General features: G+C 36.8%; 1 protein-coding gene across 1 annotated transcript; it reads left to right on the top strand.

Moving 5' to 3' along the window:
• Positions 1-24510: 24510 nt before the first annotated feature.
• On the top strand, positions 24511-27076 carry LOC109183327 (protein FAR1-RELATED SEQUENCE 5-like). Its single transcript, XM_019333413.1, has 8 exons — positions 24511-24779; positions 24899-25335; positions 25428-25524; positions 25636-26030; positions 26103-26191; positions 26279-26511; positions 26602-26695; positions 26780-27076. The coding sequence occupies exons 1-8, from the start codon at positions 24511-24513 to the stop codon at positions 27074-27076; spliced, it is 1911 nt and encodes a 636-aa protein (XP_019188958.1).
• The last annotated feature ends 690 nt before the right edge of the window (positions 27077-27766 follow it).

Below are 27766 nucleotides of genomic sequence, written 5' to 3'. Positions count from 1 at the left end.
GGAAACTTCAGTCGCAAACACCTCACAAGAAGTCGGCCCTCATGCCGACAACCGAGTTCCCAGCTCCTAACGTCTGAAGTCTTGCTTAGTAGTCGACAGTCGACAAGGAGTCGGCAACCGGTAGGCTAGGAAGTCGGCGGGTTAAGTCTGGCAGTCGGCGACCGGTCCCCGATGAATCAACTCCATTCTGTACATGGCATCTATCACTCTCAAATTAATTTTTCCGAAATCCTTGCATGAAGATGGGTAGCAGAAGCGTGATGGAGAATTGAAAGAAGGGAAAGGGTGAGATTTTCGCTCCCAGACCCCTCCACGCACTCCTGCTCTCTTCTCCCTCTTTGGGACCAAGCACCAACAAAAATGGCGGATAAGGATTCAGACTCGGACAAAAGTAAATTGAAAACCACCTCGACTCCGGACAAGGATAATAAAGACAATCCCGGTGACTCAGATCAAGATATCTGTCTTCTACTCTTACGTCGTCCCACTCAGTCACTCTCGGCGGCTCTCCCAAAACCCACCAACTTCAGTCGCATGAGCGAAGCCCAATGCCTCTGCTTCTCGAATCCGCAGAGCATAACTCGGCGCCCTGTTTCGGTCTCCGACTCCAAAATGACATTCAAAGCTGTGTGTAAGATTGACCCAAAAATTTATAAAAGGAGAATTCATCCACGTGTGGCCTAATTGTCAGCAGAAGGAGATGCTTGAATTTCAATATGTGGTGCAATAGTTGGCAAGAAAAACAACTGGTCGAGAAGCCCCAGGTCGGCACCGCCCACGTTATACAGCAGCGATTAAACAAAACATCTCCAAGAGGGCCGGCGGCTTTCCACGCTCCATCCTCAATGATCGTCGAACGCTACGAGGAAACGACGGAGGAGTTCAGAGGTCGCTGGTCCAACACCTTGATGGTGTTGTTAATTCCATTGCTCGACTGCAAGTAAAGATGGACTCCGAACGCCCATGCAAGGGTCCAATCGGAGATGATCATGGACTATTTCTGCTCCATCAAGCTATCAGATATCTATCCCAGGCCCAGGAGTCGGCCATCTTGCGGTCTGTTGCGGAGTCGGAGTCGGTCTTGGGTACATAACCGGCGTCAATTAAACTCAAAGATCGGAAGGGAAGCAGCCAGCATGGTGAGAACTAAGCGTGAAAAATGGGGTTGAAGGTGGGAGTTTCAATATTGGGTAACGGAAGGAGTCGGCCTGATCTTTCTCGCAGGATTGTATTACATGGCCTGGCCGAGTGCTCCGATTTGCAGCGTGAAAACGCTTCTTGGTAACGGATTCTAACCTTATTACGTGGATAATCATTCTATATGTGTCGGTGGTGAATCAGTCGGCGTTGCACCCTCCAAGACTCAGATACTCGACAACATTTTCCTCGCCAAATCCTGTAATCAACTGAAGCCTCCACGAGTACGTAACAATCGGGAGATGTGCGATTAGGCCGCAAGATAGTCGGCTTCCAATATTCTCCTCGCCGACAACTCGGCCGAGCTTCGATCAGCTTCTAAGCCACCAGACAATCGTCGAACCGAGTCTTGAAAAGAATGAAAGCGTTCCCGGTTATTCCAGCGCTCATGGTTGACCCGCCGAGTCCGTCGAGTCCACCTCCGGCGATTCTCGGAGCTTTGCAAGAAAATTTGAAAGCAGAGGCATGATGGAAACCAAAGTATATGTCTATATAGTAAGCAAGCAGCAATGCCCAACGAATTTGTCAAATCGGCCATCATAAAGTTGGTCGCCGGATCGGATTCGAGCATTTTTACATCAGAAAATTGCTCCTCATGCGCACTCGGAGGATAAGGAATTCGTTGGTTGTGCCAATGACATTTTGAAAAATGGGATCGATCCATCGAGCGCTTTTTCAAGTCAATCAAATGGCGGTAAATTGGGCACCAAAACACTGCCTCCTATGCCAAGATCTTAGTCGCCGCTCGGAACGTCACCACCATTGTGTTCAGGAACTGGTGATGAGCAGAGACGCAGAGTGAACCAGCAAGATTTGGGGTTACAAGGAATATTTGGATGTTCGAATATGGAGAGTACAAGGTTTGCACGGTAATTTTGGGATAATTACAGAAGGTGCCTTATTTGGTTTGCATCTGGGAAGGAGGAATAGCCTGCGGTATATTTACAAGGAAGGAAAGAAGAATAACGTGCGACATATTTGGAAAATAATGAAGAGCTGGAGTAAGTTTTGGCATCCAATATTCTCTTATCACTTTATTCTCTTTAATTGAGAAGAAAAAGATACATGGGAGATATTGGTTTCAAGTACCGTACATAGCGTATTTAAAGACAGGGAATAATTTCCTACATGCACGCTGATTGATGATGGTCTCAAAACTGGAGCTATTTGGCGGAAAAATCCTAAAGCCGGACACATCTCGTAACCTGCCTACGACTGTCCTAGTGCACCTTGAAATGTGTTACATTCAATGCTATGGAGATTCAAAAATCCAATTGTGTAGGATTGGTAAAAGCCATGGAAGAAAATAAGGAGGCCAGGGCTCGATTCCTCTTGCCCCAGCGTTAATATTTTTTTAGCTCGGTGGGAAATACTAAGGTGCTTCAAAACCGACTGCATGAGTATTATCATTTACGCGAGTCTGAAGGATGGAAATTTCCAGTCACATGTGCCGCATAATAGACTTGGATATATTCTGGGCACGGCAAGAAAATATATTCCAAGATATTGCTCAAGAAAATGGTATTTCTCATCAGTAAAGAAAGAACCAAGAGTCCAAGCTCTCAGAAGTTTGTTAGAAAAGAATAATCATAGCCAGGACTCGCCTCGAGCAGGGACTCGGCGAGAGAAAATGAAAAGAAACAAGGGCTAGGACCCTTAGAAAAAGCCTAATGGGTCGCCTCGACCGAGGGACTCGGCAAGAAAAGATAGGAAACAAGGGCCCAGACCCTTAGACGTTTCCGAGAAAAAGCCTACAGGAGTCGCCTCGACTGAGGGACTCGGCGAGTATTGAGAGAAACGACGGGGCACTGACCCTAAACTGTTTCTGAGATAGAAAAAGCCTAATGGGTCACCTCGACCGAGGGACTCGGCAAGAAAAGATAGGAAACAAGGGCCCAGACCCTTAGACGTTTCCGAGAAAAAGCCAAAAGGAGTCGCCTCGACTGAGGGACTCGGCAAGAAATTAAAGAAACAACGGGGCACTGACCCTAAATCGTTTCTAAGTAAAGAAAAAGCCTAATGGGTCACCTCGACCGAGGGACTCGGCAAGAAAAGATAGGAAACAAGGGCCCAGACCCTTAGACGTTTCCGAGAAAAAGCCAAAAGGAGTCGCCTCGACTGAGGGACTCGGCGAGAAATTAAAGAAACAACGGGGCACTGACCCTAAATCGTTTCTAAGTAAAGGAAAAGCCTACAGGGGTCGCCTCGACTGAGGGACTCGGCAAGAAAAGAGAAAAGAAACAAGGGTTCCGACCCTTAGACGTTTCTAGAGAAAAGAAACAAGGGTTCCGACCCTTAGAAGTTTCTAGAGAAAAGAGAAAAGAAACAAGGGTTCCGGCCCTTGGACGTTTCTAGAGAAAAGAGAAAAGAAACAAGGGTTCCGACGCTTAGACGTTTCTAGAGAAAAGAGAAAAGAAACAAGGGTTCCGGCCCTTGGACGTTTCTAGAGAAAAGAGAAAAGAAACAAGGGTTCCGACCCTTAGACGTTTCTTAGAGAAAAAGAGAAAAGAAACAAGGGTTCCGACCCTTAGACGTTTCTAGAGAAAAGAGGAAAGAAACAAGGGTTCCGACCCTTAGACGTTTCTAGAGAAAAAGAGAAAAGAAACAAGGGTTCCGACCCTTAGACATTTCTAGAGGGAAAAGGAGCTACCACCGAAGAGTCGCCTCGACTGAGGGACTCGGCGAATAAAGAAGGAATCGAGGGTCCGAACCCTTAGAAGTTTATTAAAGAAAGAAAAAGTTACAGCCGAGATTCACTTCGACGGCAAAAGAGAAAGGGGCTCAGAGCCAGAAGGTCACATCCACTGAAGCAGTCGGTCATACGGCAAACAAAGAGAAGTCATGAGGATGGAGTCGTGTAGAATGTTGAATAAAGAGTCGGCAAAAATCGAGGGGGCTAATAAGGGAAATTTTGAGGCAAGACAATATACTTTTCCATGCCCTGCTAAGCACGAGACATAGAAAAGTGAGGGACTAGTTGATGGGGTGTGAACCCCGTGGGCTCGGGGCCCAAGAAGAAAAGAGATAAAGCCCAGACAAAGAAGGGAAGCCCAAGAAGAAAATGGAGCAAGCCCAAAAGAGATACGAGCCAAACCGAGGAGTCGGTTGGCCCAGGAGTCGGCTCGACCCGGAGGTCGGCACGGGTAGAGGGTCGGACTAACTAGCCGTTATTCCTAATTATCTACCCTTAAAAGTCCTATTTATCTACCTCATCCATAACCCCCAAATAAAGGCTACCTATTAAGTCTCCCACTTATTACCCCACTAATAACCAAGTTAATACCTATTAACTACCCTACTAAATGGTCCAACGGACACTTTTGGGGATGGGCTAGCTATAAAAGGAGGAGAAGACAAGAAGAAAAGAGAGACATCCATCCATTCACTCATTCATCTACATGTGGGAGGACTCTTCCAAGTACTATTCTCCCACTCACTACTCTTTCTCCTTGAAGAAGACATCATTCATTCATACATACAAGCACTCTTCCTACACCACTCTCCCAAGAGAAGGCAATTCATACACACAACAAGAAGATTATCAAGAAGACTCCATTCTACCACAAAGAAGCATACTCCATCTCTATATACAAAATAGCCATACAACATGTACAAAGACACCTACAAAATACATAGTGGAATTAGGCTTGGCACCGCCCAAAAAGGCCCGTGGTTTTCACCTTTCGGTTTCCGCGTAAAAATCATCGAGTCATATTTCTTCTATTTTAGTAGCCTTATTATGAAAGGTGAATCCACCAGCCACAGGTTGTGTTGGACCTCCTTGGGCCCGAAAACCCAAAAACCAACAATACTAAACACGCAAAATACTTTCACCAAAACTTATTATAATTATTAAGTATTTGATTCTAATTCTGGTTTCAATTCCCCAACAAAAAAACACACTGAATTTGATCCTCTAATATAGTAATATTAGAGCATTTTTGGTTAAATTGGACGAAAAAGGTTTTCCAAGGAAAAATTTTTTCTTAAATTTGAGGTAAATTAAAAAATTTCTTTCCCTTTTGGTTCATTGAATAGTTTTGAGGAAAGAGTTTTTCTTGGGGAGGGAGTGGTACTTTGTTTTTAATAGAAGTTGGGAAGAAAGTATCACATGGTTAAATAATTTTGTCTTTATTATTTTTATTATCATTATTATTATTATTATTATTATTATTATTATTATTATTATTATTGTGTAGGGACGTTTTAGTCTTTATACTCATTATTCTTGGTCATTCCAATCCCAACCAAACAACGGAATTCATATTCTCAGTAATTTCTTCCACACAAACCAAACAATGGAATTCATCTATTTTTTTTCCATTGAATTTCAATTCAATTTTCCCTCAAATATTTTTTCGCAAACCAAACAAGACCTTAATGTTAATGACACTATTTGGTAACATAGTTAGCTTATCAACCAATTTTGGCTTGTTTGACCACCATTAGCTGTTTGACTTGGTTAAACAACCAATATGAGTGTTTGATTAATCAGTTTTTTGTAACATCTTATTGGTCCAAAACGCTAAAATTCAAAAAGCTACTTAAAGTAGCTTTTTTGATCAGTTTTTTTAGAAAATAAATTATACCCTTAAAGGTCATTTTGCATGTAATCAACTATAATCTAATTAACAGCTAATTTACCAAAATCTTTCTACAACCAGCTAACGTTATCATGTTGTCAAACCCGCTAACAACTATTTGTCAAACACCCCCAATAATTTTTTTTTTGGGGGAGCTAAATTCATTAAACCAAATTGCAGTTCAAAACATTACAAATTTACAAATCTACAAATATAATAAGAGCCAATAATGTTAGGCCCTTAACGGGAACAAAAAAAAATATTGGTGTAATTGTTTCTTAAAATGAATGGTTCATATTGTTTTGATTTTAGTATTTTTTAATGATTTTTCTTTTTTTTTTTAATGATTTTTCTTATTTACTATCTATTACATTATTTTCTTCCCTTAATTAACCCTAAGTTCCGTTAGTATAAACTTTAGTAACGAAATATTCCGTTAAATATTTATTATTCTTAATTTACTCATTAACTTTTATAAGAAAGGTTTTAGGTTCGAACTCCATCCCAATTAGAGTTGGCATAATTGTTAAACATGTACTACGAATATGTTAAAATGTATTAAAAATATATATAATATAAAATTTAACATAAACTTTAGTCAAATAATTAGTCCGACTAAATACATAGCATTCAAATCAGGAACTTTAAAAATCATTTGATTTTCTTGCATTTAAAAAAAATTAGGTTAAGTTTTTTTTTTTTCGTTTAATTAATCTTCTTTTGATTATTTAAATTGACGTTCTTACATCATTGTCAAATCTGTGCGCGACCTAACTACAAAGTTGTTGATCATAAATACAATTATACCTGGACTCTAAATAGGTATGATCATTTTCCAAAGAATTGACAATGTTGACATCCCAATGGCCCCAATTACACCTGGGCTAGGTTATAGATATACTTATACCTATTATATATATTACGGGCTTTATAATAGTAGTAGTAGGCTTTAGGTAATTAAAATCATTTGGGCCAACTAGTATTTATTGGGTATATAGAAAATATATACATATATATTGAGCTTAATATTTGGGCACTTAAAAGTATCTATATATATACTAGTTTTTCTATGCGCTTTGCGCGAATAGGATAATGCATGCCCAATACTTACTTTTAAATAAGTATTTCAAAGTATATCAATGTAATATTATATAGAAATAAGTATTTCAAAGTATATCAATGTAATATTATATAGAAGATGTTCATACATAGGTAAATAAATGTTGAATTTGTTTATTTAAATCGGTAATTTAAAGTATATAAATGCAAGATAATATATGAGAGATTGATTATATATAACTGTCACAAAAATAAATGTTTGCAACTTTGTAATAACGTTAATCTAAGTACTAAAGGGGGTGTATTCAATCATGATTTTCATAAAGTTTTAAATACTTTTATGAACTTTAAAAGTTTGGAGATATTCAAATCAAACTTTTAGAGAGTCTTTAAAAGTCATGCGTTATTCAATCAAGATTTTTAAAGAGTCTTTAAAAGTCGTGTGGTATTCGATTAAGACTTTTAGAGAGTCTTTAAAATTCACGTGGTATTCAAAAAGTTATGAACTTTTGTATACTTTTTAATTTTAAGACTTTTATAGACTTTTTCTTCTCAAATATAAATAGTTGAAATCCAACCATCAATCCCCAGATTTCAAAATTTTCTTTCTAACAACTTTGAATGTTTTCTCTCTCTATTTAAACTCTATCTTTTCTCCCAATTTAAACTTTTTCTATGAATTTTTTATCCATAACTTTCTCTAATTCTCCCTAAATACATGAACAAAGCAAAATTTTCATCATCAAATTTTATATTATATGTTTCACAATATTCATATAAATATTTAGATATTTTGATTTTTATTCTTTTTATGTTTATATTCGTAATATATATTTTTCATTTTTTTTAACAACAAGTTACTACGAATAGCGAACAACTGTTTACAACAACAATTTGGGGTTGCAAACAGTAACACCTTGTTGTTGTTCGCAGTCTCAAATTGCTATTGCAAATAATAGTTCTTTGCGTGATGCCTAGCAATATATCAAGTATAATTTTTTTTATATATATTATAAATATTAGATTTTTATTTTTTTGTTTTATGCAACTTGTAATTATATTTTTAAATATTTTATTTGATCAATTCTTTTATTATAAATTTTATTATTCAATATTGTTATGAATTTCTAATGAAATAATTTTTTTTTATTTTTATTAATGATATATATAAGTAATTAGCATATAAGTCTCAACATACTATAGATAAAAATAATAATGTTGAGAATGTTGATGTGGGTAAAGAACTACATAATAAGAAAATTTTATGATATATTAGAAATGTTTTGTAAGAAAATTATAAATAATAAGAATCAAAATCATTGAAAGTTTGTAAGGATGTATTCAATTTAGAATTTCAATGACTTTTGTAGACTTTTTAAAATAAAAAGTTGATAAAAGTCTATGAATTTTTTTTATATAGACTTTTATAGAGTCTTATAAAGTTTTAAAAAGTTTTGAACGACTCTATGAAAGTCAATCAAAGTTTATTAAAATCTATCATTTTAAAAGTCTTTAAAACTCTACAAAAGTCTAAAAGCGATAGTCTAAATAAATACTATTTTTGGTTTAAATGTTTCTAATTCTCTTTTAGGTAGCATTGTTATTGTTTTCATTTTCAGTACATGTCTTCTTCTTCTTCTTCTTCTTCTTTTATTTTTTATTTTTTATTTTTTATTGGTAGTGTGTCATGTGCAATTGGTTTATTGGTAGTACCATAGAGGGATTCATCATGCAATGAGATTATGGTGTATGAAGTTTTAGATTTGTCTTGTCGTGTATATGACTGAGATCTTAGTTGTGCTATGAACTCTTTATCTTACAAGCACATGTTGATATTTGGTAGTGGTAGTTTTCCCTACATGTTTCATGTGTTGTGAGACATCTAATTCTAAATTAATTAAATGCATATATATTATTTTTTGTTGTAGCTACCAATTTATTTTTTAATTTAAGTAATAAGAGCAATAAAGTGGGAAAATTATGATGTGGAACCGTGTCCACCTTGCAAGGTGGACAAAGGTGGACACGGTTCCAAAATTGTTCATAATTATGAATATATAATTCAAAAATTATGAACATAAAGTTGTGAACATAATTATGAACATATAGTTCTGTAATTATGAATATAGAGATTCAATAATTGTGAATATGAAGTTAAAAAATTATGAATATATAGCTTTATAATTATGAACATATAGTTCAATAATTATGAACATAGAGTACTGTAATTGTGAATATAGAGTTCAATAATTATGAATATGAAGTTAAAAAATTATGAATATATAGCTTTATAATTATGAACATATAGTTCAGTAATTATGAACATAGAACTGTGTCCACATTGCAAGGTGGACACAGTTTCACGGCATAACGATTGAATAAAGTGGCGTACATACTTTTCATTCACAATAATGAAATCATTGATTTTTTTTTTTTTTTAAATTTTCATTCGTTGTTGACACAAATTGTTTTGAGAGCTTGTCAATGACAATTGCTGTCAATAGATGATGATAATAAATAATTCAAAATATAAGGTTACAATAGATATTGTTATAATAATATAGTAAAAATTAACTTACAAATTTCTTTAGAAGTTTTCATGCATTGATAAAAGCATAATTGAAAAATTAAGTTTTGTTCTCAATAATCAAAAGAAGATTAATTAAACGAAAAAAAAAAAAAAATCTGAACTTAAATTTATTATTTTTTAATGAAAGAAAATCAAATGATTATCAAAGTTCCTGATTTATAATCATTGAATGCTATGTATTTAGTCGGGCTAATTATTAGACCAAAGTTTATGTTAAATTTTATATTTTATTTTTTTAAATACATTTTAACATATTCGTAGTATATGTTTAACAATTATGCTAACTCTAATTGGAATGAGGTTCGAACCTAAGACCTTTCTTATAGAAATTAATGAGTAAGTTAAGAATAATAAATAGTTAAAGAAATATTCCGTTAATAAAGTTTATACTAACGAAATTTAAGGTTATTTAAGGAAAGAAAATAATATAATAAAGGGTAAATAAGGAAAATCATTAAAAATAGTAAAATCAAAATACTATGAACCATTCATTTTAAGAAACAAGTAGTACCGACATTTTTTTTTTTATTCTAGTTAAGGGCCTAACATTATTGGCTCTTATTATAATTGTAGATTGTAGATGTAGATGTAGATATATAAAAGTAAAATCCTCCTAACAAATTTTCCCCCCAAAACTTTTGTAGTAAAACTTATTTGGTAAGTAAATGTCAAATGGAAATTAAATAAATAATAATAATAATAATAATAATAATAATAATAATAATAATAATAATAATAATAATAATAATAATAATAATAATAATAATAATGTTATTACCTTAAATAAATAAATTATTATACTTTCCTTTTGAATTAGTATTTTCTACCTATAAATACAAGAGCTTCTTCAATCAAAAAATCTCAGACTCATCTCTCTGCTTTCTTTTTGTATGAATTTTCTACATTTTTCTAACTATATTCTCACGTACTTCAATATGTTTTGCAGTTTATATCGTCTGGTATGAGTTTGAAGATACTTAAAGAGGCTCTGCTTCAACAAAAGGAAATTGAGGAGGAAGAGCATTTGTAACAAAACCCTATTGGTTTAGTTTTTATGGAAGATTGTAGAGATGCGATCGAGGATGATAAAGACGGAAATTTTGATAATTTTGTAAGATTTTCTTAAACTTAGAGTTAGTATGTTGATTTCGAGATTTGTACATGCCATTCAAGTTTCTATGTTTTTTTTTTAACAAGCAGAGCTCATTTTACAGCATTTTTATAATATATATATACATATATATATATATATATATATATATATATATATATATATATATATATATATATATATATATATATATATATATATATATATATATATATATCACAACTTGAGTAGAGTGTTTGTTTAACCTATTAAAAATCTCGCTATATTTGATTTTTTCTAAATTTTTGTAAAACACAAAAATAATGATTATTTAAAAAGAAAAAATAAATAACAAATACAATTTCAGATTTTGTGTTACTCCATTCACATATTAGTATAAATAAAAAAAAGTAATAAAATAAAATACAAAGGAAATATAAATTTTTAACCAACAATTTAATTAGAGAAACCTCCCAAAAGAATCCACGTTGTACTGAACCCAAATAAAAAATACTGGCAATAGCACAATCATAAGGATCAAAGGGAACAATGGAAGACCCAGAAATTCAGACATCATTGATGTACCGAACGGTGATGAGAGACTCAGAAATAGGAATATCATTATGAATGAAAACAGAGATTTTCTTGACACCCGAATTTAGTTTAAGGAGAAGTTTACTCTTGAGTACAAATGTCTCCTCAATGGATTTTGTATGGTCATATAGAGTGTATTTATACACATGGATGAGTTCAAAATGGCACAATATTGAAATTATAAAATGGTAAGAGATCTCAAAAAAGGTAAAACTTTCAAATTTTCAGTTAATACAAAAAATGTTATAATCGCCGTAAATATATATCTTTAACTTTAGACAAAAATTAAAAACGAAATCATAAACAATTTTAATAATTGACTATTTCATTTCTATGTTTCTTGAAAAATGATGGGCATGAACAAGCTAACTCATTGTGAAATATAGTAATTAATGAATTACCATTAAAATTAGTATAGTAATGAAAGAATTATCATTTGTATGTTGAAATTTTCCACGTTTATTACCATTCAAATGTTTGATACCAAAAATTATACTATATAAACACAAAATATGCATATATGGTAAATATGCAATTTATATATATATGTCCCTAAGTTTTGGAGATAAACTTGGTTAGGAGGATTTTACTTTTAATTATATATAGATATGATGAGAATAGTATGTTCTGTATATTGAATCAATGTAAACGTACAGAGAGAATATAAGACTACACAAGAGAAGTCCTAACACAACTCAACTACTAAATAATATAGACTCCTAATACTCCCCCTCAAGCACATGGTTGACGGGAGACGGGGACCGGGAAGAGCCTTAGTGAAAACATCCGCAAGCTGGTCCTTGATAGAAATGAAATTGACCAGCAACTCCTTCTTGGCCACCTTGTCACGAACAAAATGGTAGTCAATCTCGACATGCTTCGTACGGGCATGGAAGACCGGATTGGCACTGCATATGCACCCTTAACGTAGTCGGAGAGTGCATATGCTGGCAGAGCCGGTTAACCACAAACGACAAGTCCGGACGAGTAACTGTAAGATACTATAATGCCCCAGCAAGACTGCGATAATGCGTGGGATCAGCATAAGGAACAGCCGAACCCTCAGAGGAACGAGCCAGAGAAGCCGGTGTGGCTAGAGGCTTGCAATCGACCATGCCAGCACGCTTCAGAATGTCCTGCATGTACCGCTGTTGAGACAACAAAAGGCCATCACGCCACGGCACAGTTTCAATACCCAGGAAAAAAGACGGAGCACCCATATCACGGATCTTGAATTCTGAAGCCAACTGCCCAAGAAGACCAACAACACGCGAGGAATCTGAGCCCATGACCAGAATGTCATCCACATACACTAGCACATAAAGATGAACACAGTCACGAGTGTAAATGAACAAGGAAACATCAGTTTTAGACGGAGTGAAACCAACAGAAACCAAGAAAGAGTGCAGGCGATTAAACCACGCCCGAGGAGCCTGCTTAAGACCATATAAGGACCGCTGTAACAAACACACATGCCCAGGCGCAGCTTCGTCCTCATAACCTGGAGGTTGCTTCATGTAAACTGTCTCAGCAAGCGTTCCATTCAAGAAAGCGTTGTGGACGTCAAGCTGCCGAATCGTCCACCCACGCGAAACAGCCAAAGACAATAAAAGCCGGACTGTAGTCAGTTTAACCACCGGACTAAACGTCTCAAAGAAATCCTCCCCGGCCACCTGATTAAAGCCTTTGGCGACCAACCGTGCCTTATGACGCTCAACCGAACCATCCGCCTTGCGCTTAGTTCGGAACACCCATTTGCAACCAACGACGTTCATACCAGGCGTGCACGGAACCAGGCGCCAAGTATCATTCTGCAACAGGGCATTGAACTCCAAATCCATGGCCTCACGCCATTCAAGATACTGCACCGCCTGAGAGTAACATGTCGGTTCAGGCATATCAGAAGCAGACAGTAAAGCAACATGCTCAGTCGGTCCCCGACTACGTGTGGCCATCACATGCGACCAAGGCATCACCTGCTTAGGAGCCCGACGACGTGGACTAGCAGATCGCCCGCCAACGCCGCACCATCCGGAGCCGGATCCGACACCGTGCGAGAATCCGAAGCCTGGGAATCATAAACCAAATCCGGCACATCAACCTGGTCAGGAGGCTCATCAGAAACACGCCCCACACACTCTGCCGGGACCCGTACGGCACCAACCCCCCACGGGGAGACCACACCAGAACCTGAAACCTGCGCAGGTACAGAAGCAGCAAACGGGTAAACGGTTTCATCAAACCGCACATGGCGGCAAACGAAAACCTTATTGTTAGACAAATCCAGACAACGATAGCCACGAAACGAGGGCGGATAGCCCAAGAAAACACACGGTGTGGACCGAAACTGCAACTTATGACGATTGTAAGGACGCAAAAGAGGAAAACAGAGACACCCAAAGACAGCAAAAAGGAATAAGAAGGACTAGAACGATGAAGCCGAAAATGCGGGCTATCATCATTCAACACACGAGTGGGCATCCTGTTAATGAGATAAACAGCGGTCTCAAAAGCGTAGTCCCAATAACGGGATGGAACAAACGCCTGAGCCATCAAAGCAAGACCAGTTTCGACTATATGACTATGCCTACGTTCTACCCGACCATTTTGCTCGTGGGTATACGCACAAGACTGCCGATGATTAATACCAAGAGAGGTAAACGTTTTATGGAGACGTTTATACTCTCCCCCTAAATCGGACTGAATAACAACAATTTTACGATTATAAGAGCGTTCTACCAGGACACGAAACTGATCAAAAAGAGCATAGACATCCGTTTTAGCACGCATGGGATAGTACCAAATATGACGAGTATAATCATCAACAAATAAGACAAAATAACGAAAACCATTGACAGACAAAAAAGGCGTTGGGCCCCAAATATCAGTATAAACTAACTGCAATACATGTGATGTAGCCGTAGCAACACGCGGCAAAGGAAATCTAGACGACTTGCCAAGCATACAAGAATTACAGAGACTCGAATTATTACTAAGACTAGTACTAGGCGAACACAGACGCAAAATTTAACGCAGAACACGATCATGAGGGTGACCCAGCCGATTATGCCAAACAGAAGAGGACGCACGAGAAGCAACAAATGCAGCGGGACTCGAACGGGAGACCGGCCACGAATAAAGACCACCCGAGGTCAGCCCCTTATACAGGACCGCCTTGGTGGTACGATCCATCACAAGAAAAAAGTCCGAGTGAAACTCAAAAAACACAGAATTATCTTTAGCAAAGCGCTGAACAGATAACAGAGACGCAGACAAACCAGGAATGAACAGAACATCAGATAAATTAAATAAACGACTAGAAGAGGCTACCGAAGCCGAACCAGTACTAACAATAGGTAAAGAGTTACCGTTTCCAACCCGGAGCGTGTCAGGTCCAGAATAGGGATGTAACACCCCAGATTTTCAAGACATTTAAAACTTATAAAATAAAGGTATTATCTCATTAAATCCCAAAACATAACACAAGTGTACGGGGTGCTATGCCACACCTGAGCTAGAGAACCCAGGTGCACAGGCTAACTAACTAATATCCTCAATAATGTAAATGCATAATATGGCACGCAGGCCGAAAAGGGAACTATCTACTCCTACGTTCCGAGTTCTAGCGCGCTCCAGTGACTTATTCTTCTGTGCCTGAAAGCCAAATATATCTGTTCAGCGAGAGATGCTGGTAACCCACTCCAACGCGTTGAAATACAATACATATAGAGATATATATAGATATACGAAAACCATTATGAGCATGAAGATATATCCTACGAACTCTAGCTTTTAAAACCGGGAATGACTCGACAGATAAGGCCAGACACAAGTAACAGTTATAACGAGCATATGCAGTTCACAACAGATAAGGCAGATAGGGCAAGCATAAACAATAATCATAACCCAACATGAACAATCCCCAATGTAAATCCCTTAGTCACATCCCCCAAGACACTCATAATCACCACTCATCCATATCACAACACATAACACACTTTGTTGGCGCCACAGGACCAATCGCATGCCCATACATGAGGGTCAGCGCATATAGCTCTGACACGGCCCCGCAGCACCATGCCCGTATCGCAACACGGGGAGGTCGATCGCAACCGACCGATGAACCGCAGCTCATCATAATGTTTGATCGCAACCAAACAGTGGACCGCAGCCCAAGAGAGTGTCATCTGACCGCAGCCAGGATAAAGGACGAACCGCAGCTCGTATAGAAACGTTTGATCGCAACCAAACGGTGGACCGCAGCCCAAGAGAATGTCATCTGACCGTAGCCAGGAATACCAATTTGACCGCAGCCAGCTTCTGAACCGCAGCTCAGGATAACCAATCCGATCGCAACCGAATTGGGGTAGCACACACACATAACACATAGCAAGCACATGCAACCCACGTTACACATCGGGAAGGGGGATAAAGCGTATAACAAACCTATGCGTGATCCATCACATACTAAGGATAGCCCTAAGGGGTTCATACTTCTTTCACCTAGGTCAACGGGATACCAATTCAACTAGCATGCGATATAACAGACTCATAAACCTACGAACGGTACCCGAAACATCAAACTAGACATAGGCACGACAAACGGGGTCCGTTGGGACACCACGGGGATCGGGGAAACATCAAACGGGGAAACCGGGAGCCCGAGGTAGTGTAATTTCCAGCGGGTAGCCGGTGGGTGGGGGTCCACCCACCGGCTGCCACTGTTCCGGGCAGCGGGTGCCCGGCGGGCAGCTGCCCGCCCGCCGGCTGCCCGCTGCCGGAGCTGCCCGCGAATGCCGCGGGTAGGTGGCGGGTCCCCTACCCCCACCTACCCCCCACTGACTCTTTTCATCACTTTTCGCCCCGGGAACCGTTGTGGAACCCGAAACCATGCTTAGACACTTTACAACGCAATTAACAACAACAAGTAGACAATTAACGGATCAAATACGGGAAACGAACGGCACATGGCCTATCATGCTTTTCTAAACGTAATCAACACCCAAACATGCGATTTCCCACCCGATAATCCAAGAATCAAAGCATACGGTACAACCTAGGGTTCTAATCACTTTTATATCAACAAGAATACGATTCGTCTTCTAATTGCAAGATTCGGTAGGAACAACACATAATCATCAAGGATACCAATTAATCATCAAGAACATCATAATCATCAAGAACAACACATAATCATCAAGAACATCACAATTATCAAGAAACTCCCAATATCAAGATTACCAAGATTCCCCATGGAATCATTAAATCAACATCAATAATAATCATAGTAATTCGCCATTCACAATCATACGGGGGGGGGGGGGGGGGGGGGGGGGGGGAAACCCTAAGGGGAAATCATAGCTATGAAAATAGGTTTTGTTGAGACATGGGTTACCTCTTAGCCTTAATTAGTTCCTTGGCTATGAAGGGTCTTTCTTTAAGCTTTCTTGCTTTCTTCTAAGGGAATTCTTGGAGCTCTCTTGGGGAGGTGGGGCGTTTAGGCGTGTGGGAAGTTCTAGGTGTCTCCTAAGTCCCTTATTTATATATTTAGGAGTCCTAATTAGGAATTAATACTATAGGCTTGCTAATTCTATTTCTTTCGGAACTAAGGATTGGGTTTAGGGGTTGGGTATATATATGAGGGCCCATGGACTACGGTGGGCCTTTTTCCCTAATTGATCATTATGATTTATTCCTTCTCTTGGGCTTATTGATTGATTAATTAAATGGTTTTAGGGGCCGTAACACGGGGTGTTACAAGGGAGCCGTAGCAGACATCAAGGAAGGATCCGATGTAGCGTGGTTGGAAGCACCCGTATCGAGAAACCACTGCTGAGAGCCCATCGAGCCCGAATCCTCCACCGGAAAAGCAACATGAGCCTGCGGCCCGGGAGCATCCGAATAACGCTTAAAACAAGTCAGCGCCGAATGACCAGACCCGTTACAAATTTGGCAACGCACTCCACCACCCCGACCGCGGCCACCTTGCCGATTGCGGCCACCACGCCGCCCACGACCACCGCGCTGGGCAGCCATGGCAACCGGAGCAGCAGCCATCTCGCCGGGATCCTCCGCGCAGATAAACGCCTGCGAAACCAGAAAATCAGAGAGCTCAGATAGAGATAGAGGAGGACCTCTCGTCAAGGACGCCACCAACGGCCGGTACTCAGACGCGAGCACAGCCGAGATAATCCGTGATGGACGAGTCTCCCTGTCGCAGCGATTGCAACTGCCCAGAAAGCCGGAGCGCACGAGCACGGGTCGTCGACCCCAACTCTCGCTCAACCGACTGCCATAGCTGCCGAGACGTCGTCACTCCAACAGCAAGGTGCATCATCTCGTCTGAAAGAGAGGAAATCAGCAGGGAAAGCACAGCCTTATCCTGGCGAAGCCAAGCGACGCGAGAAGCAGAAGACACTGCCGGAACTGCCACCAACGCTCCTTCGGCAGAAACGGCCGACGTGGTCTCCGGCGGACACGACGCAGAGCCATCCACAAATCCAAGCAATCCCTGACCATCAAGAAAAGGCAACAACTGCGTCTGTCAGAAAAGATAATTCCGGGACGTCAGTTTAATCGAAACGAAGTGGTGGGCGGAAGAGAATGACACATTCGACTGAAGAGGAGCCGAAAGTGCAGCCTCGGAGACAGTCCGTTCGGACGAAACACCAACAGATCCGTCATCAGTACCGAGGGCCGCCATAAGAAATCACCATGAAACTCGTGATACCAGATGAGAATAGTATGTTCTGTATATTGAATCAATGTAAACGTACAGAGAGAATATAAGACTACACAAGAGAAGTCCTAACACAACTCAACTACTAAATAATATAGACTCCTAATAGATATAGATTATTCTCATAATTTTTCTTTCCTTCTTTTGTGTTATTATTATGGTAATGTATTTAAATATTGGAAGAAAACAAATGTTATAATTAATGAAATTATTGTGGTAATTGCCACAATATTTGGTAATTACAATTAATATAATTAATAAAATTGAGAAATATATGATTTCTTCCGTAGAAATATTTGTGACAATTTCATTAAATTATAATTAATAAAATATGAAATATAATTAAAGAAATGAAATTATAAAATTAACAAAACATGAATATTTATAATTTTTTTAAATATACATACATATACTCTTTAAATTTCTAAATATAATTTTTTAAGTATAAATCTATCAATATAAATTATAATTAATGAAATTATATTATAGGACTTTCCTGTATACATATTAATAAATATTATGTGTATATACAAAGTATTATACAATCATATAAGGATATGCGTCCGATTAGAATATTTATTAATTCATACAAAATTTAGAATTTACATTTTTTATTGATTTCTAAGTACAATTCTCTTAGTTATTATTATTCATATTTTTAAATTTCATATGTAGATATGAAATACAATTTGGAATAAATCAATTTAATTATATGAATTTTTTCTATAAATTTATCTAAATATGTACATGATTGGATATTATATTAACCATACAAAATTTTAATTTTAATTTTGTATGTTATGAAAATAGATACTTGACTAAATATATAAAAGTCCAACTATATTATTATATTGTACATTCTAACATCTTTTTATTTTTTCTATTTTTATTTTAAATTCATAATAACAAAAATAAAATTACGTGCAATGCATGGATAAAACACTATATTTAAAAAATTCAATTTGATAAATATCATAAATTAATTAGTAAAATATCATTTATATTTATAATAATTAAATAAAAAATAAATAATTCAACTATGTAAACCAATAATTTCAAAATGAAATTAATGTATAGTTACAAATAAATATAGCATGATTACATTTACTTTAATTAGTTTTAATTCCCTTAATGATATGACTTTTCTTTATCAATTTTTTGATGTGAGACTAAGTGAGTGTTTGGGTTGCTGGAAATTATTTAAAAAAAAATACTTACTAACAAAAAATAAATTTAAAATATTTTTTTACCCCTCATAACAAGTGTAAATCTTATATTTTTAAAAAATAGAATTTGATAAATATCATAAATTAATTAGTACATTCGCTGGAAATTTCGCTATTTCCGTCCAACGGAAGTTGGACGGAAAACGGGAGTTATTGGTCGGAAAACGGGTTTCCGTCCAACATTCCGACCAAAACGTGACCCCGGAAAAATGAACACCGGTAATACCGTTCAACATCAAATGTTGGACAGAAATTCCGTCCAACGGGTCAAAGTTGGACGGAAATTCCGGATGTTAACCCACCATTTTTAGGATGGAAATTTCCGTCCAACTTTTACTCGTTGGACGAAAATGCCGACTAACCGTTGGTCGGAAAATTCATACGCTTTAATATCCGAAATTCCTTCCGACAGTTGGTCGGAAATTGTGACCAATGGTTGGTAAGAAAATCTATATTTATATAAATTATTTTTATTATTCTAATATTGCTATAATTTTGTTTTACTTGTTATCAGTAAATTCTACATCATCAACAAAGTAATGTACACAATCTAAATTCGAAATGAAAATATATTTAAATATCAAAATTATTTACAACAAAAAGATAATATTGTGTTGATAAACATTTAAGCAATGCACTATTGCCATACACAAGAAGTCATAAAAACATAAAATACTTAATCTTCATCAGGAAGGACTTGTGTTTCATCATTTTGTTTTCTTCCCACATTTGTTGAATTTCTACCATCAATGCTGCATTTGAAGTTGCATTTGAAGATCACGCTCCATGATTTAAGAAAACAGGAAAGTGGCAAACTATCATGATATTCTTCAACCTTTGTTAAACAGGAAAGTGGCAAACTACCATGGTATCCTGGAAGATAGAAATATGTGAAAATAAATAAATAACTGAAAATAAACTTTCTAAAATGTTCAAGAGCTTCTGTGTTGAGTTTAAAATTTGAAATTTGATTTTTTGTATTGAGACTTGTCATATTTCAATCAATTGAAAAAGCATAATAATTATATGGGTACCTGCATCAATTATAGTTACACAGAAAATCTTAGATATCAAGAAAGGGACTATCTGATTAAGAATTAAACTTCACTCCATGTTACTCAAAGATGCAGAATCATGCATAGCAGCAATATCTTACGTACTCAAAAAAGAGATCCAAGATTCTCTGTATTGTCCCTGAGGTGATCAATTTTGTCTCTGCTATTTCATTGGCAGTTCTCAGCAGCACAGAAATGAACTCCACAATCTATAAGGAGCAGAAGAACAAGATTAATATGAAAAAATGAGTATATAATAGACTAACTAATTTAAAAAGAATTAGACATTGAAAGTAATCAGTATTTTTACATCTAGATAGCTATATCCCCCCAACATACTCTTCTTTTTATATATGTTTATTTTTATAGAAGACCATCAAGATCTAATTAGAGGAAATTAAAGGAGAAAATGGTGGGACCCTCTACACTATTAGGATCCAACACATCTCTGCAGTCAAGGATAACAATTACAAAAGAACACCAAATGAGATTTACTTAGTTTTAAGAAACTGAACAATCTTCACAGACCTAAGTACCTAACTAACATTAACAGACAGAACAAAGCCATCAATTTATTTTAAATTGAGTTTCAGAGAGACTAACCTTTAAACGATGCTTCCCAAGAGAAGGTGTCAATTCACCATACTGTGTAGGTAGCATCTTCTTGTCAGATGACACATTCAACAGCATCAGCAAGTCACCTGTGCCATATTATTTATAGGTGATATGTGACTGTATCTCAAAAGCAATGTAAGGGCATAACATTCACTACTGATGCATTATGCATATATTAGGAGGCAACAAAAAGAGGAAGAAAAGTTCCTGATGAAAGTTAAAACATGCCCTGTCATGACAAAGATAATACAAAGAATAATCATCAATTGAGACTCTGTGCTGGTTTATCATAAAAATGCAAATATATACATACACTCAAAATCACATATGTACAGAATGAAAATTTTACCTAATGCTTGTTTCAGTATCTGAAATGTTAGCCAAGCCACCTACAATTAGACCTGCATTTCAATAAAAAGAGTATAAGTATATAATCAGTACAGAATATTGCTTTATTTCTTAATAGTGGTACACTATCATCTACTGTCTCAAAGTAATTATTGATGCATATTACGCAGTTCTGTACCATGCAAACAAATAACTGTACCAACTGAATCAGAGGACTCCTATCTTTACTATTTGGCAAAGTTTTGAGCTTCTTGTTATCTAACTGACAAAATTGCATAGAAATTAATGTAGCAAGCTACAGCCACACCAGGAGTTGCCAATCTACACTACACAACGGAAATTAGAATATTATCATTATAAGCATAAATTATAGCAATACAACCACACCAGGAACTGTCAATCTACTCTACACATTTCAAATTAGAATATTATCATTATTATCATTATAAGCATTAAATTATAGCAATACAACCACGCTAAGAACTGCCAATCTACACTACACAATGAGAATTAGAATATTATCATTATAAGCAATACACTTCTTTTTTTTTTTTTTTGCTAGAGCAGCAAGCTATATCTCACACACATACAACAGCTTTTAATTTCTAATTTTCTTCAGTAGTTAGGGGATAAAATCGAAATTCAAACCAACAATTTCTAGACCAATGCTTGAGTACGTAAAGGCCTGTGAGTAAATGGAGATTGAGCAAAACTTACTTGTTTCAATTCGCACTTGTGAAGCTCCTTTCGGCATCGGTAGGGTTCATGACTTTGCCTCCCTCATCGTCTTCATTTCTCCGCGAGCTCTAAGCCCTAATTGTTCCCTGCTACAGCTTAGTCTCCTCCGCATTATTCTTCCCTCCTCCCCCACGTCAACCTTGGTGGACTCACTCCACCGCGACCACACAACCTTCGCCTCACACTCAGTCGAGTCTTCGAACTGCAAATCCAAAAGTCGAGGTTTTCCTTCTAGATCTGTCGCAGAGGAAGGCGGGCGAGCAGCGGCATTCGAGTCTACAGCGTCGTCGCAGCCTAGAGGTCAGGGGAGGCGTCATCGTCGTCTTCATCGCAAGTGAGGTCAGGGGAAGCGTCGTCGTCGTAGGGGAGGGCGATTTTGCTGTGTCCGTTGCTGATTAAGTGTTTAGAGAATAGGGTTTTGAGGAGGAGGAGGTACCGCCAAAGACTTTGGTGTTTTGAGCGAAATTTGAAGAAAATGAGTTTTGACAATGTTTAAATATTTTAATTTTTGTCCAATAATAATGTTGGACGGTATTTAGTCAATTCGATTTTACATTTCATCTAATAGTTAATTTGATTTTCTGTCCAATATTTAGTGTAGATCAGAAGTTTCGTCCAACACTCACATGTTGGACAGAATTTCTATCCAATTATCACGAGTTTGACGGAAATTTCCATCCAACTTTTCATTCATTTTCATCTTCGACGGAAAGTTGTGACTTTTTACAAATTACCGACCAACATTTTGTTGGACGGAAATGTTGGACGAAAATAGCGAAATTTCCAGCAGTGATTATCCTTTCTGTTTATAGATTATAATAATTAAAAAAAATTAAATATGTGAACCAATGATTTCAAAATGAAATTAATATACAGTTACAATTAAATATAGCATGATTAGATTTACTTTAATTAGTTTTAATTTTCTTAATGAAGTGACTTTTCTTTATCAGTTTTTTATGGGAAGCTAAGGGAGTGTTTGGATTGCTGGAAAATATTTTAAAATAAAAATACATATCAATAAAAAAAAATTTTAAAATATTTTTTAACCCATCATAACATGTGTAAATGTTATATTTTTTTTAAAAAATACAATTTGATAAATATCGTAATTTCTATTTATAATAGCTAAAGAAAAAAATAAATAATTCAAAGATGTGAACAATGATTCACGTTGAGTTATTACCGAAAAAATCAGTCTTTAATCACGGTTAATTGTATGTGACTTTTTCACGAGTCACCCATCCTGATGGTTTGATTGTTTTAACTATAGACGAGGATGAATAAAATCCCGTTACTACTACCAATGTCGTCTACAAAGAGACTTTCAATAATGTATAATTCAAGCCATTGGTATTATGTTTTTTAATATACAAAGATGACAAAATTGCTATATATCTACATAGAAAATATAACTTCCATATAAATAATTTCTATAACTGAGTTGCTAGACAACGAGTTAATTACCCCAATTAATACAAATTATAAACACTGATATATAAAATCTCTACAGTTGCAGCAACGAATGCGTATATCTACACGTTAGCTATTAATTGAGAAATTATTTACTTGAATTCAAGCATTGATAACATCAGAAAACATAATCGGTGCAACTCAATTCTTCAATTATATTATATAATATTCGATGTTATAATTTATACAATTGTATATCAATCTAAATATTTTTAAAATATTATAACAAATTCATTCCGTGCAACGCACGGGCACAAATACTAGTAGTTTATAAAATAATTATCTCAAGCCCATAGTAACATATTAGGCTTTTATATATATATATATATATATATATATATATATATATAATATATATATATATATATATATATATATATATATATATATATATATATACATATATATATATATATACATATATATATATACATATATATATATATATACATATATATATATATATACATATATATATATATATACATATATATATATATATATATATAGGTAGGTAGATACTCATATGCGGCTGTGCTCTTAGGTGAAGCGGTGAGGTTATATCCCAGTCGTTGATCAATTCTAATCTAACGGCAGCGGCACATTATTTGAATTAAGTAAAGTTTTTCGCGCTTTTGGTAAGTGGGGGCGTTTCAGTAATTTCATTGGATGGGGACGTGCATGTATATAAGCTGTTTTATTTTGTCTAACTTTTAAGCGCTGAGAGAGAGAGAGATCAAGACCTCGTTCGTGATCGCGTCGTAATTGGGAGAAGATCAAGATCGCGATCATGATCGCGTCGCAATTGAGAGAATATCGCCAGAGATCACAATCGGAAGTTGGACAAGAAATCAGTTGCGATTGCAATTAGAGAATATCGCAGTTCGGAGAATATTGAAATTGAGCGATGGAGCCTGGTATGTTTGACTTGCTTATGTTTGTAGTTTTAATTTGTCTTTTATTATTTTGTGTTTGTTATGGTTTGGAAGTTTATCGCCTGTTTTTATCTGGTTTTGCGAGGTATCGGTGTTGACTATGTTGTTGTGTGTTGTTTTGTGATTACGGTGTACTTTTTGTCTACTCGTGGTGCATATATTATTTGTTGGTGTGACTGGCAGTATTAGATTTTATGCATGTGTAATGCGCATGTAGGTAGGGTTATTCATGTGGTATTGGATTAGGTGTGGTGATTTATTAGTTAACATGTGGTGTGCAGCTGTTGATTTGGAATCTTTTGGTATTTGCGATAAAGATAATTCAACTGATGTTTGTGGAGAAGGTAGTGGTGGTGTTTGTGATGAAGGTAATCCCACTGATGTTGGTGTAGAATGCAGTGGTGATGGTTGCGATGAAGGTAATGTGACTGATGTTGGTGTAGGAGGCAGTGGTGTGGGTTGTGATGAAGATTATTTGACCAATGTGGGTGTACAAGGCAGCTCATGTGTGTTGGAAATTTCTCCTGGGTTGACTAAGTATTAGCGCCCAGTCTGTGCTGACAATTTGAAGCCTATCGTTGGGTAACAGTTTGTTTCCTTGGATGGTGCTATTTTTTTTATAAACAATATGCTGGGAGTGTTGGGTTTGATTGTAGGCAGCGTTCAATTCGGAAGAGTAGGGATGGTGTTGCTGTGGAGAAGCATTTAGTATGTAATGGTCAGGGTTTTAAGCAGAGGGTTTCTAGTGTTGCTAAAACTACTTTGGTGAGGAGACAGAGGGTGACAAATAGGGTTGGTTGTAAGGCTAAGGTTGTGATAAAGCTTAAGTCTAATGGTTTGTATGTTGTGCATTCTTTTGAGGAACGTCACACTCATTCGTTGTGTTCAATTATTGCTAGGAAATTTTTAAAGGTGAATCGTAGCCTTTATGCTGGGCACCAAATGTTTATTGCGAGTTGTGCTCGAGCAAATATTGGCTCTGTTCGGTCATATAGGCTGTTTAAAGAGATTGTTGGTGAGTATTCCAATGTTGGGGCTATAGGTGTGGATTTTAAGAATTTCAAGCGTGACCTGATGACGTACATTCTAAATGGTGATGCTCATTTATTCATAGATACGCTTTTCAAGAGACGTGAATTGTGTGAGGCGTTTGATTTTGAATATGATGTTGATGAAGTTGATCAGCTTTCAAGGGGTTTTTTTGGGCAGATGCAGTATCTAGGAAGAATTTTGCTTTGTTTGGTGATGTTGTTTCATTTGATGCTACATACCGTACTAACAGGTTAGTATTTATTTTTATTTTGTGCATGTTGTATATTTCTGTGGTGCATGATTACATGCCTTATGGTGTGTCTTGTTAGAAGTATGGTGTTAACTGATTGTTGTGTTGTAGGTATAAGTTGGTTTTTGTTCCGTTTACTGGAATTGATAACCATAAGAGATCCATCACCTTTGGTGCTGGTTTGCTTACGAGGGAACACGTAGACTCATATGTGTGGCTTTTGGAGAAATTTAAGAAAACTATGTGTCATGACCCTATTTGTGTTGTTACTGATCAAGATCCAGCTCTCAAGGTTGCTGTTGCTTGTGTGTTTGGTACATCAAAACATAGATTTTGCATGTGGCATATAATGTGCAAGGTTGGTGAGAAGGTTGGACCAGTTTTATCTAAAGATGAAGTGTTTAGTAAGAAGTTGAATGGCATCGTTTGGAACAAATCTTTGGACTCCAAGTCTTTTGAGGATGCATGGAGTTGTATTATGGAGAAATATGGTTTGGGTGATAATGGTTAGTTTCGTTACTTGTTTGAGTCTCGTACATTTTGGGCATCCCCATATTTTCACGACGAGTTTATGTCAGGATTGGTTAGGATAACGTCTCGATCAGAGTCTCAAAATGGTTTTTTTGGTACGTTCTCTAATGGTCATTCTAGTTTGGTCGAGTTCTTGGTGCATTTTGGAAGTGTTATTGGTGCGCAGCGTCATGCACAAGCAAAATTGAATGCTGATTGTGAATCTTGTTTTCCTGTTTTGAAGATACCATTGGCTTTGGAGAAGCATGCAATGGATGTTTACACCATTTCTGTATTTTATGATGTTCAAGTAGAGTTTTGTGCAGCTTGTTATTCGTGTCAAGTGGTGTCTTTGTGCGATTGTGATGGTCATGTGTCCTATGGGATAAAAGATGGTGCCCAACGGGCATGGTGTGTGGAGCTAGTCTTGTCTGATTACACTGCTACTTATTCTTGCAAGATGTTTGAGCGGATGGGGTTGTTGTGTAGGCATATGTTTTTTTTTTTTTTTTTTTTTTTTTTTTTTTTTGTTTTTAAAGATCGTGGGCTTGAGAGTATTCCTTCTAGGTATTTGGTGTCTCGGTGGACAAAGGGTGCTTGTTTGAAGCCAATATTTCATATTGATGATACAATTGTTGATCAATCTTCTAAAGTGGAGAACGTTAGGATTTTTACTAATCTATTGTGGTCTGACATATATGCTTGTGTGGGTTTGGCTGATGGTAATATAGAACGTTTGGCATAGCTACGACGTGTTATTTGTGAGCAAAGGCAATTATTTCTCCAAGATGGTAGTGAGAATGGCAGTGGGGTGGTGGCTAGTGGCAGCAAACAAAGTGTGATCAATTCATTTTGTGGAGCCGTGTCTCAGGGGTCAACAGTGGAGGTGCGTGATCCTATTCAAGCTAAGAACAAGGGTAGCGGTAAGCGGTTGAAGAGTACAAGGGAGAAAGCTGCCAGTAAGTGTGTAAAGCAATCAAGGAAATGCCATACTTGTGATGAATATGGTCATAATAGTAGGACATGCCCTTTAAATGGTTAGATACAGTTGTGCAGTTGATTTTGGACCTATATGTTTTCACAGTTGCACACACTTCTTATAACATACAGTTATGCATTTTATTACAGTACTTGGTGCGTTTTAATACATAATGTGGTGCATTTAAGTACGTTGAATGTTTTTTTTTTTTTTGTTTGGAATGATGTGTTTTATTCCGTATTGTGGTGCATTTTTATATGTAGAATTATGTTGGCTGTTATTATTGTGTGGTGCATTTTATTTCATATGTTGGTGAATTTTGCAAGTAACAAGTGGAATGGTGCATGTTATTTTTATAATGGTGTTTTTGGTGGGGTCTTTTAAAAATGAAGATTACGCATGATAATACTGCATTTATAGCGCTGCAAATGGGTTAGGCCTTCACAAGTACCCATCACAAAATATCGAGTGTCTAGTAGTCATATGGTCTACGCCATGCCATCACAAAATTTTTTTACATGTTTGAAAGTCTCCTTAAACCCCAAACTCTGCTGCCTGCTGTATGTTTATTTCTCTCAGTTCGTTCACATCTGAGGTGATCAAGGCAGCTAAGTATCTCATTCTTAGCATGTTCAATTGTTCTTTGTTGTTTCTCTGCAATCCACAATCTCATTCTTCAGCTGTCTGTCCATGGAAGGTTTCCAAATGGCACATTAAAAAGATGCCACAATCCTTTTTGTTATGTGCATCTCT

The sequence above is a fragment of the Ipomoea nil genome, unplaced genomic scaffold (genome assembly GCF_001879475.1).
Source record: "Ipomoea nil cultivar Tokyo-kokei standard unplaced genomic scaffold, Asagao_1.1 scaffold1110, whole genome shotgun sequence".
Lineage (NCBI taxonomy): Eukaryota > Viridiplantae > Streptophyta > Magnoliopsida > Solanales > Convolvulaceae > Ipomoea > Ipomoea nil.
The sequence above is the reverse complement of the archived record's forward strand: the minus strand, read 5'-3'. Positions and strand labels throughout refer to the sequence as shown.

What these genes read in the sequence shown, in the direction of transcription:
- LOC109183327 (XM_019333413.1), top strand. Translation starts at nt 24,511, where the DNA reads ATGTGGTGTGCAGCTGTTGATTTGGAATCTTTTGGTATTTGCGATAAA. An exon ending in ATTTCTCCTGGGTTGACTAA is followed by an intron (nt 24,780 to 24,898) that starts GTATTAGCGCCC and finishes GTTTGATTGTAG; the next exon opens with GCAGCGTTCAATTCGGAAGA. An exon ending in GATGACGTACATTCTAAATG is followed by an intron (nt 25,336 to 25,427) that starts GTGATGCTCATT and finishes GAAGTTGATCAG; the next exon opens with CTTTCAAGGGGTTTTTTTGG.